The sequence below is a fragment of the Archocentrus centrarchus genome, chromosome 21 (assembly GCF_007364275.1).
Source record: "Archocentrus centrarchus isolate MPI-CPG fArcCen1 chromosome 21, fArcCen1, whole genome shotgun sequence".
NCBI lineage: Eukaryota > Metazoa > Chordata > Actinopteri > Cichliformes > Cichlidae > Archocentrus > Archocentrus centrarchus.
Genome location: NC_044366.1, coordinates 4,381,674 through 4,393,878, shown reverse-complemented (window position 1 = coordinate 4,393,878; position 12,205 = coordinate 4,381,674). Strand labels below are relative to the sequence as shown.

General features: G+C 38.8%; 1 protein-coding gene across 2 annotated transcripts in view; it reads left to right on the top strand.

Annotated features, from left to right (window-relative positions):
- The window catches only part of gpr39 (G protein-coupled receptor 39), a 45,447-nt gene extending 37,636 nt beyond the window's left edge, over positions 1-7,811 (top strand). For both annotated transcript variants that reach the window (XM_030758234.1, XM_030758235.1), the window contains exon 3: positions 5,273-7,811. In XM_030758234.1, the coding sequence (XP_030614094.1) occupies positions 5,273-5,754 (482 nt within the window). In that variant the 3' untranslated portion in view covers positions 5,755-7,811. The remainder of the gene's footprint in view (positions 1-5,272) is intronic.
- Positions 7,812-12,205: the final 4,394 nt, after the last annotated feature.

The window sequence follows — 12,205 nt, the reverse complement described above, 5'->3', positions numbered from 1 at the left end:
GTGTGAAGGGCTGCATTAAGTCTGAAAAATATTTTCACTGCACGAAACATTAGCACAGATTTTACGCGTTTGGTGTGTAAAGGCCTTAACGATTGTAACCTAACTTAAAGAAACCTTCCTTGACCCTCCGGGTTGCTTCTACCAGTCAGCAGATTGATGGTGTTTAGTGTGTCTGAAGAATGCATGTGAAGCTTATGTTAACTGGCCAGCTAACACTGGCTTTAGAAATATAAGCACATATTAAAATAAATAATAATAAATTAAAAAAAAAAAACAGAAATATAAGCACATGATCTGCTCCCAGGATAAAGACCAAAACCAACACTGACAAAGTTAGCGAGTAGAAGTAAAGGTTTTTCCAGAAAACCACATTTTTCAAACTGTTGCAATGTTTCTGATGGATAATCTGAGACTCTCTGAGCTTCTGTGCTGATATATCATTAAAATGGCAGTCAAAAACCAACGTGATCATAAACTCCTATTTTCAGCCTGGCTGTGGATCAGTGTTAATTTTGACAGCAAATTTTGATTTAGTTTTAGTTACAGTCTTTTGATGAAAATGTAATTTAGTTTTAGTCATAATTTAGTCATCTGAATAGTTTTAGTTTTAGTCTAGTTTTAGTCGACTAATTAGCGTAAGAATATAGTCGACTAAATCTACAGTCGATTTAGTCGACTAAAATATAAAGGATGTAAAATGTAAATGCTTTTTCTTCAGTTTCCTTGAATTAGTCATTATACACACTTACACGAAATTTAAACATTTAATAAAAGTTCTGGAATATTATTAATGCTTGAAAGACCAATACACACAAACATATTGAACAAACAACATCTTTATTTAACTGACCTTGTTTATTGAGCATAACAATAAAATATTGATGAGTTGCTGCTCTGCCTGAAAAATTCACAGGCTAGTGTGGCCAAATTTGTGCAACTGTGCACTTGATTGGATGTTTTCTTGTTTTCTTAACCGCCCCGTCACAAAACTGAATCAGTTCTGATTGGATATTATCCCTGCCAAGCATTTTTATCTTGTTTTCATTCGTTGAAGAAAATGTCAATTAATTTCATCATCCTTTTTATCCTTTTAGGTAGTTTTTATTTACTGTCTCGTTTTTGTCATGAAAAAAAAGGGTCGTTGACGCAAATTATGACGAAAATAGTTCATCAATGAAATTAACACTGCTGCGGATGACAGCAAAGTGAAACTTGCACCAGTGGATGTGACGTCACTCTTCTTGTGTGGTGCTGTTCAGAAAGGGGGGGATTAACAAGACAGCTGTCCTGCTTCTGGCTAATGTTAGCTAACAAGTGTTGTAAAGAAATGTAAGCTGTATTTATTTTTTGTGTCATCTAACAGTTTAAATCAGGGGCGTTGCTAGGATGTTGAAACACTGGGAACTTCGACCAGCCCTGAAATTGTTTGGATTTTCACTTAATAATGGCAACTTTTTAATATTATTATATTTTATAGTAAATTTAAAATAAAATGTCAGACTCTGTGGCTGAAATCAGGTGTGTTGAGCTCTTCCTCCTCCTCTGGAGTCTCATTTGCAGCGATGAACATAAGCAAACATACATGGAAATACAGTTTATAAGGCAGAACAGCGTTTATACAATTCTAATAACCTTGAAAGTCAGTATTTGGTGTGACCACCTTTATTCTTAAGTAGCTTAACACAGTGTTTTTCAACCACTGTGCCGCGGCACACTAGTGTACCGTGGGAAATTATCATATTTCACCTAATATGCCATGAGTGTCTGTGCTGTAGTAGTGACTGGGAGCATAATCATGTATTACTCTTCCATATCGCTAGACTAGTTAGCAGCAGGTAGCGAATTGCATTGTACATAGAAACAAGAGAATTAAGCCACTGTTCCATACGGAATGACTCGCCACGGGTCGACTCGACTTGCCGCGATTTGACGGCATTTCAATTAGAATCAGGTACACTCTGCCGGTCCTTTTTCCGTACTCATTCACCCGAGGTTCTAAAGACGTGTTTCCATACGGGATGACTCGGTGCGGGTCGCCTCAACTCGCTGCGGTTTGACGGCGTTTCCATTAGTAACTGGTACAAGTTTGGAGGTACTTTTTCGTTCGAGCGATCCGAGGCGATACAAAAATGTGACGTGGAGGGCAGCATGCCACTGATTGGCCAGGGAGTGTCATCACTAGCGGAGTCATGAGAGCGACTCCTTCACCAGAATCAAACCTGCCAGTTTTAAAACCCCACAGCAAGAAACTGGAGGCACGCAAGGCACCGGTTGAATGCCCAGACTGACAGTTTGCACCGGTAGTTCTGCAACATGAAACGCACACACAGCATACATATTATAACCCTATACTGCCAGGCGAAGCACCGTTACCTGCCCCTACTAGCCGAACAGCTGGTTTATTTGATTCCTATTCTAGACACTTTGTAACCTATATTAACAATATAGTCATTCTTATCAAAGTATAATTTTTTATGATTTTTTGACTGGTGGTGTGCCTCGTGATTTTTTTTCAATGAAAAAATGTGCCTTGGCTCAAAAAAGGTTGAAAAACACTGGCTTAACAAATGGTCAGATAGAAGAAAGGGGCTGAAAATGAGTCAATAAGCAGCCAGTGTCTAAAGAAAAACGTTGAAAGGCGAACAGGAAGCCTGGAGAACTATTGCTTAAGACCACTTTAAAACATTACAAGAAAGTCTGGGTTCTTGTAAGCAAAACATAAAGAAATGAGGGCTCGCTCAAGACTTTCGCACAGTGCTGAAATTAAACCCATTAACAAATTTCAGACTGCAGAAAAGCAAATTATTAATGCACTATTTAATTCCATTAGAGCTAAATAGTCATCAAAGGTCTCTGCTGAATGCCGGCACTATTGGATGCCAGCTAAAGGCCAATATTTAATGCAGCAATAGATCATCGATCAGGATTGTAGTGCTATTTACTCCAACTGGATTCTGTGCCTTTTCCATCTGATGATATGTCTTCACAGCCACATCACTTCCTCTTTTGTTAACATATTTTTTTCCTTTTAATTTTGCACTGAGTACTTTAATAATCACTTTTCTTTCACACTATTTTTGTCGGTGCACTGCATTTGTCTACATTTGATTTATTTCCCATCATCACCACAATTATTCTGTGTGGTGTCTTCAAATGTCCAATAGATTTCATTCATACACCATGAGCGAGGAACATAACAGTACATTAACCTCAGCGCATCATCATCTTTATGTCATCCTTTGAATACACAGACATACACTGATCAAGCATGACATTATGACCACTGACAGGTGAAATGAATAACACTGATTCATCACAGCACCCGGAAGTGGGTGGGATATATTAGTAAGCAAGTGGACATTTTGTCTTCAACCTTGGTGTGTTAGAAGCAGGAAAAATAGGCAAGCGTAAGGATTTGAGTGAGTTTGACAAGGGCCAAATTTTTATGGTTAGACTACCGGGTCAGAGCATCTCCAAAACTGCAGCTCTTCTGGGTCTGCAGTGGTCAGTATCTACCACAAGTGGTCCAAGGAAGGAACAGTGATGAACCAGCAACTATTTTTAGAACACCCAAGGTCGTGCGAATTATATATATTAGATGCAGTGGCTGGTCTCAAAATGAACGGCAACATTACGTGTATGTTCCTGCACGTGCTGAATCGTCCTCGTGTTTAACGCCGCTCTAACGTCCGTGCGTTCAGTGCACGTTGTCCGCATGTTTTATAACAGCCAAAGACTGTTTTCTGTGTTTTAATACACGAGCGAAGCAAACAAGTGCTGCATACTAATAAAACAAAAGTAAAAATAAAAGTCTAATGAAGAAAAATTTGTTTAAATATAAATCATCAGATTATTATTATTTTATTAGTGTCGACACAGCACTTTATTGTTGTATTCAACAAACCTGTTTTGTTTTTTTTTGTTTGTGTGTTTTATTTTCTTTATTAATCAGTTAGTTTGCAAAAAGAATTGAATACAAATTAAGAAAAGGGATAGGAAATGCCTAAAGTAACACCATCACAGAAATTTCTGCTTCTCTTCATTGGCTCCCTGTTAAATCCAGAATTTAATTTAAAATTCTTCTTCCCATGATGTGTGTTTCTTTTCATTCACCTCTTTTTACTCTGTTTATACCCCACTCTGTATTTAATCATTAGTTATTATTAATCTCTGTCTCTCTTCCACAGTGTGTCTTTTGTCCTGTCTTTCTCCCCCCTCAGCAGATGACCCCCCCTCCCTGAGCCTGGTTCTGCTGGAGGTTTCTTCCTGTTAAAAGGGAGTTTTTCCTTCCCACTGTCACCAAGTGCTGCTCATGGGGGGGTCGTTTTGACTGTGTAATTATTGTTGTTTTGACTGTGTCATTATTACAATATAAAGCACCTTGAAATGACGGTTTGTTGTGATTTGGTGCTATATTAATTTAACTTAATTTAATATGAGCTTAAACCTCAAAGGAAGTGCGTAAATCATTATATTTCAGGAACAAAAAATGACACATTTGGGCACCTGGGTGGCTTAGTGGTGGAGCCGGCGGCCACATACGCATGTCGCGTTGCGGTGTGGGCGGCGCGGGTTCGCGTCCCGGCCCGTCGCCAATTTGCCCGCGTGTCTTGCCCTGTATCTTTCCCCCATTTCCTGTCTCTCTCCACTCTCGATAAAAGCCGCTGTGGCCAAAAATGCAACAACAAAAAAAAAAAATTACACATTTCAAATGTGCAAGTAACTTCAATAAAATGGTTAAATATTTTAAAAATCATAATTTTATAAAATAAATAACCACAGCTGTCCTGTGATGAAATTTGACACAAATCCATTAAAATTTTATAATTAATTAATTGTATTTCTATAATTGCCCTTATTATAGCTAACCAGTCTATTGCTGTATAATGCATGGCTAAAATACCACTTACATTTCCTCAGTTTAAACATTTGATTTGTTTTCTTTTTTTAAATTTATTTTTACACCACATCCCAACTTTTTAAAAAATTGGGATTATATTTCAGGTGTAAAGCTGAAATACTACTTTGGGAATAAAGGTGAAAAACGACGTCATGAATAAAGATGGAATATCAAGAATTAAGCTGAAATACTATTTAAAGATTTTAGTTGGTATTTTAGTTCGATTCCCTTTGAGCCAACTTTCTTTTTTTAAAACAAACATGTAGCATTTATTATTTTCTTTCCTGTCTGTTTAATTTATTACATATTGTAGACGGACATGAGAATAATATAAAAATCCTTACTTCTCTCATATTTTTGTACTTTTTTCAGTTCTCATTGTTGGATCCTTGATGGTGTGCTGGCTTCCCAACCAGATTCGTCGTTTAATGATGGCCGCTGTGCCCAAGTCCAACTGGACTATTCCCTACTTCCGGACCTACGTCATCCTCCACCCTGTGGCCGACACCTTCTTCTACCTCAGCTCTGTCCTCAACCCATTCCTCTACAACCTCTCCTCCAAGCAGTTCAGGGAGGTGTTCATCCAGGTTCTGCGGTGCCACCTTACCATCACACATAAAAACAAGTCCACCGTGCAGTACTCCAAGGCTGCCTCCAGGCGCCCCCTGCTGAGGTCGCTGCGTCGAAACAGGTCGAGTCACACCACACAAGAGAGAACGCCCCCAACTTTTACGACTTGTCAGTCACAAAATGACTCAGGATTGGGCACGGATACTCAGATGTCCAGCAACCTTCCTGAGGAGCAAAACTCAGACCTTGTCAATAGAGATACACCATCCGAGTTGGAAATATAACCTGTTGTACAAGTTAATTAAAATCAGTGAAACCAAAAATGGATAAAAATAAACAGTTTTATCCATGGGTGCAGGTGCTGTTCAGTAACAAGTATTCAGATAGCAGATATTCCATATACACAATAAACATAGTACAACATGCCTCTAAAGGACATTTAACTTGAGTGATGATGATAAAAGAAAAAAAAAACCCTCAAATATTCATTTAAGCAGGAAAAATTCCACGGCTTCAGTTAAAGGTAGAGACGGGTGAGTGATTATGAGTGGCTGATTATTTTGGGCCACAGATGGAACTGAAGGCCACATAACAACCACTGACATTCAACAACAGGAACTGCCTTGCAATACCAATTAATTTGATTATTGATAAACCATAGTTATCAACCATAGTTATGCAAACTCACATACACTCAGCTGATACCCTTCAAGGCATCCAGCTGGTAAATCTGATATAGTAGTTAGCACTATTTAGCCTTCCCACAGTTGCTACTGCAAGCTGCTTTGCAACCCACAAGCACAGCTCTACCTATTAATGCACTGCATAACTTAATCAATGTCCTATCTGGGTGTTAATGCTACTGTGTCCACCTCAGGCCTTCCATGTATATTCACAGAAGGGCAGGAGATCCTAAATAGTAAAAATCTGATTATATAATTAAATATTAAAAAAAAAATAAGATACTAAATTTTGAAAATTAATAACTGAGGAAAAATTAACTTTTCTGAAAAAAAAAGATCAAAAAAGTGTTTTGATCGAGGGATGCTGGGGGGATTAACAGCGTAAATACTGACCTGCTAACCCCTCACAGTCTGTGGAAAATTTGGAATAGTGATTTGGACCTAGGTGCAACTCTTGATGAGGGCAAAAGATGGACGTAGCTTATGGGTCTAAAAAGCAGAAAGAAACCTGTATTCTTTTCAATGGCCAGCAGGAGGCAGTAATATTCTCTTAGCAGACCATTTGGACTTGGATAAATGAAGGGCCAGCAGCTGAATTAAAGCCCATAGAGCTGAACTGTGCTACTGCAGGTAAACAGTGTTAAATCTGTTATCTGACTTTTTGTTTTTTAAACTCTTTTTTACATTTTTTAAAAACTCTTTCAGACTGTTTATATTTAATGGTACAGTCAGTTGTTTTTTTGAGGTTATTTAATAGAAAAAGAATGTACTCATGAATATACAGTGATGCCTCCTCAATTAGAAATGACCTATTAAAAATACATCAGAGCGGGCACCAGTTTGTGGAAGCTGCCCTGTTGCCCTGCTGACTTGAACACAGTGGCTGAGATGGACATCGGGGAGCTGCCTAAAAATGTTTTATCTATGTAGCTAGAGCGCGGTGCAGCAGCGCTTACAGGCAGAAAAGTTCAGGATATCCTCAATAACTCACCTCAGCATTGCTGTCAGGGGACAGAAGCAAACTTCCTAAAGTTTTACAGCCTCTTCCAGAGTAAATAGACGTGGACGTTTCTCACCCGGCGTTGATAGTTGAGGTAACAGTGGACTGACAGCCTAAACTCAGTACAGATGAGTTTTTGTGGTTACTGCAGGGCGACAACGTAAAATACCACAAAATATTTAACTGACACATATCTGTTTAAATTCCTGATTTATTAGTAAGTGTTGATATTATTCAAATATATTAAAATATAGCGAGTACAAAAATGTTTTTGATATCTCCTGGCTGACTAAAACTTGTTTCCAGTGAGATTTTTTTCACTGTAGCTTTTAATGTTGATCACTAACAGTAGGCTAACGCTTGTAGCTTGTGTCTAAAAAAACATCTTAAAAAGCCAAAGCTCACTGATGCTCAGACCTGACGGGAGGTCAGTTTAGACCTGGAATAATTGAGCAGCGTGTGGTAACGATGGCAGAGTTCACAACCCAGATTGTCTATAGAGACACAATTTGAGAAGTACTTCAGTTTTGGGGCATTAAAGTGAGAAACTGTGAAACTTTAATTGTGCTGACTCATTTGGTTCCCTTAATATTTTATTTGTTTACTCTGTAATGTGTGGGTATGTATATATTTTGAGATCCATCTTTATGTTGGAATAAATGTACCTGTACAACTAATTTTTGCCTCTCATTTCATGGGCTTCCGAATGTTGTTGAAGTAACATGCAGTATCTGAATGGTTCAGTTCTGTATAATGCATAACTGGACATGATTGTTGGCCAATTTTGACAGCAGTAACATCACCAAATATATAATAACACTCCTCTTTAGACTAAAGTGGTCCTAACTGAACTAAGAAAACATCACACAGTATTTTCGGGGTGGATGTGGCACAGGAGCTAGAGCAGGTCATCTACCAATCGGAAGGTTGGTGGTTCGATTCCTGGCACAGTGTGAATGTTAGATCGAAAGCACTTATCTAACCCATTCATACAAGGAAGTGCTTGTATGAATGGGTAAATGTGTTGTATAAAGCGCTTTGAGTGCTCAGCTAGAGTAGAAAAGCACTATATAAGAACTAGTCCATTTACTTTTATCTCTAAAGCAGCCAAAGTATTTTACAGTAGTAGTAGTATTTTACCAATGGCGTGCCGCTCTCGGCTTGTGGCCTTTGCCGATGCTGGAACAGCCAGCCGGTCGGTGAGCCAGTATACCGCTGCTTTACACCGGTGCTCCAGGAGCTGTTCAAGTTCCTTTTGCAACATTTAGTATTACTCAGTGTAAGTAAAGTACAGATTATGTGGCCACTGTTATATCTCTTAACATTTAGTAACGCCACAGTGCTGTCACACACCATGGCTTTCATTGTCCATACACGAGTAGCCTGCTGGGTTCTGGCAGTGCTCATCCTGTTCCTCCTTGCATAAAGGAGCAGATACCAGTCCTGCTACTGGGTTGAAGCCCAGTTGATGCCCTCCTACGGTCCTGTCCAGCTCTCCTCGTGCAACGGCTCCCCCACACTCTTGAAAGTGTGCTGGGACATGCAGAAAACCTTCCTTATGAACTGATGGATAAGCCGTCCTGGAGAAGCTGGGCTACCTGTGCACCACCTGCTTAAACATTCCCTTTTAGGAGTTTGTCTTGTTGTTTCCTGTTATCACAAATGGATTGTTGAATGGATTCACTGTGGTTTCTGCTTCCTAACTGGACAGGTTGATTAATATTTTAGACAAATTCATGATAGGAAATTCCTGTTTTGAATAAAAAATATAACAGCAAGTAGACATATCCAGCTACCCTGCCACTTAAAGGTTCAGGTCACTACAAAATAAAATCTTTATTTTAAATATATATATATATATATATATAAAATAAATGTTTATTATTTTTATGCATCAAAAGAAACTGAATATTTATATTTAACAAACTATAACATCTTTCTACCTGCTGCCATCGCACGCTTTACCCCAGCTGTCTGCAGGTTTACGTATGCTGATGTGTAAAGTCTTTCTCACTCTGTATTCTTGTCTGTTCTCGTGCAGTCAGTCATGGTACGGCTCCATTACAGTCCAAATGGCCTTTTTTTTTATCAAGGACACTTATGAAGCTGGCTTGTGTATATTCTAAATTTCTTTCCTAAGCTTATTTGTTATCGAAGCAGCTACCAGTCTGCCTCCTGAGATGAACGGCCAACGATGTCTGACTTTATCCGAAGGAGTCTGATCTCAGCTTTTGTGTCTCTGAGAAACTGATTAGTAACTAAAGTATTTGTTCTTGTCTGTGGATCCACTTTGGGACCCTTGTATGCACATACTTCACTACATTTCAGTCAATGAGCAGAGGCAGTGCAGTGTGTATTTAATTAATTTTTTATTGTTTAACAGGCTTTTAACTGCATAGTACAGTCAATTGGATTAGATTAGTTTTTTGGAGCAGCCTAGAAAGCTGAGTTAGTGTCGTTCCACTTCTTTTTCCAAATCACTGTGACAGTAAGATAATTATCAACAAAAACAGCTTTGTATTTATAGTGTTAAACACACTGCACCCCCTGAACTGTGAGTCACAATGTTTCCACATTTTTAGACCGACATTTACAGAACACAAAACAGAAACAAGCAGAGCAATCCAACAAGAATTACACGACCATTTTGACCAAAGCGACCCATACAAGCCTTCCTGAAACAAACATACACAAGTGCTTCTGGTATAGTTAGGCAGGGAGGCAGCGGCACAAAGACGTGACTTTCAACCAGGAATCTGGGGTTTGAGCATAGCATGAATAGTGCTGAAATAGGCAGGAAGTGCCTTAAACCTGCATTATTTTTAATGCCTAGCAGGAGGCGATTCCTCTGATTGCAAAAAAAGAGTCATGCTCCTTTCATCTGTGACCGAATCATTTGAAAAATCAATTTTACAGCAATGATAAAAATTTGTTAATTTTTTTGTGTTCATTCATATACATATTAATTTGTTGTCAAAGCCAAAGGGAGGCCCTGGAGATGTGTAAAAGAGTTGATGAGTTGATGGTCTCTAGTTTAAAGTCTTACTGAATACAACACAATGTTAATTTTGTAAACTACAGTCCCATTAGAGCCAAAAAGGATAAACCAGGTCACCCCTGGTCCAGCGGGTCTACATCTATCTTTTAAATAAATAAAATCTGAGGGTTTATTTCTCATTTGGAACTATTTCACTTTCAGTTGCTGTTTAGGTAAGTTTCGAAACCTAAACTACCTAAAAGGTTTTCACACATAAACTCAGGACATTACCGCTGAGAATCCTCTGTTTGGTTTACCAAGGAAACTGCCTGGACAGAGCATGCAATGCAATGATGATTACCTGCGCTTTTTGCACATGAGTGCGAACAGACATTACACAGATGAAGAATTAGGTTTAGTTTGGCACTTCTTGTAACTTTAGGGCAGACAAACACAATAGTGAAAGGTAATCCAGGTTTGACAAAACATTAGCAGGAGCTGAAGTCGTTTGCTGCTTGCAGTTATTTTTAAAGTATTTTGTCATAATTTATCACATACCTGCAGCTTCACTAAATGCAGTGGGATGCAGGGCCAGGGGAAACACAAAGAGTATGCTAATGGTATCATATTTACCTTCATTTTAGTAATATTCAATTTCATTTGACCATTTTTCTTTTGTTATTGGAAGATAAAAATGTTTGGGGCTGTAAAAGCAGTGGGGTGTGGGACATGCCAGAATAAGTCTGAAAACTAGCAGGATCCATATGAGCATGCCCAAAAAGAGAGTGTGCATGCATTTAAGTAACTTCACTGGTTGTTGAAAACAATTATTACTGACACATTAATCGTATTCTGTACACAGGCAAACAGTCACACACACAGTCACAGTTTTAAAGTTTAACCATTTGTTAAAGAGCAGCAATCCTCAGGTTCAGTCCCGAACGCCATCACAGCAGCAGGCGCATTTTAATTGGTAAATTAATATTCTGCTTGAATTTGAAGTAAATATTTGCAGATTAGATTTTTGTATCATTATTATGCACACAGGTATTTCCCACATAGAGTAATGGCTCCTCTCAATCGTTAAATTAAACTATGGTAACAGATGTTAATCTCAATTTCAACCAGCCTTGGACTTTCAAGTAGAGTCGTGACTTGCTGTGTTGAGAGGCTCTTATGTGACTTCACTTTAGAACAACTTCAGCTTTGTAAAGTCTCATTCTTATTGTCCTGGTCAGTCACAAATTTCAATACCCCTCATCACACCACATATTTACTTCATACTGGTCTTATTTTAGCCATATGAGAAAACTGTGATGAGTATATACACAACCCAGCTAACAAAAAGTTGCCATCTGGATTTAAATAAGCAAATATGTAAGAGCCTTCCACTGGACAGCTACAGATTTGTTGAACCCTAATTAGTCCAGTGAGTAGCTTATTTTTTAAACAACCATGTCGGGGGACATATTTAAAAAGGGTCAAATTATTGAACTGCATAAAGCAAAGAAAACAGCAATTAAGAAACTACTAAAACTGAACCAAGAACTGTCCAACATGCTCTTTATACCTGGGAGAACAGCGGTGAACCATCATCTTCGAGAGAGAAACATAGTCGGAAAAGAATCTTGAATGATCATGATTGAAGATCATGTTTGGTGAGTTCGCAGCATTTCCACTGCCACAGTGCTAAGAGAACTCAGGGGACTAAAGAGCTGCGTAGTGCTAAGGAAACCAAACTTATCGGTGAGGCTAATCAGGGGGGGGGGAGGCTTCAGTTTGCTAGAGAGTATAAGGATTGGACCCTGGAGCAATGGAAAAAGGTCATATGTGACTCAATCTGGCAAAATCAGTCGGACGTGGCAAGGGCTAATTCTCAGGCCAATGACATATGAATCAGTGTGCTGTATTGTGGGTCATTTCCCAGTTCACAGAAAAGGGCACTCTTATTGGCTACCAGTGATGTCATCACTGGTAGCCACTAAGCACTCTCTCCCTTGTTGCTAAGAGCATCCTGTGAACTCAGAAATGACCTGCAGTACAGCTCGCTGATTCATATATTATTGGCCTAAGAA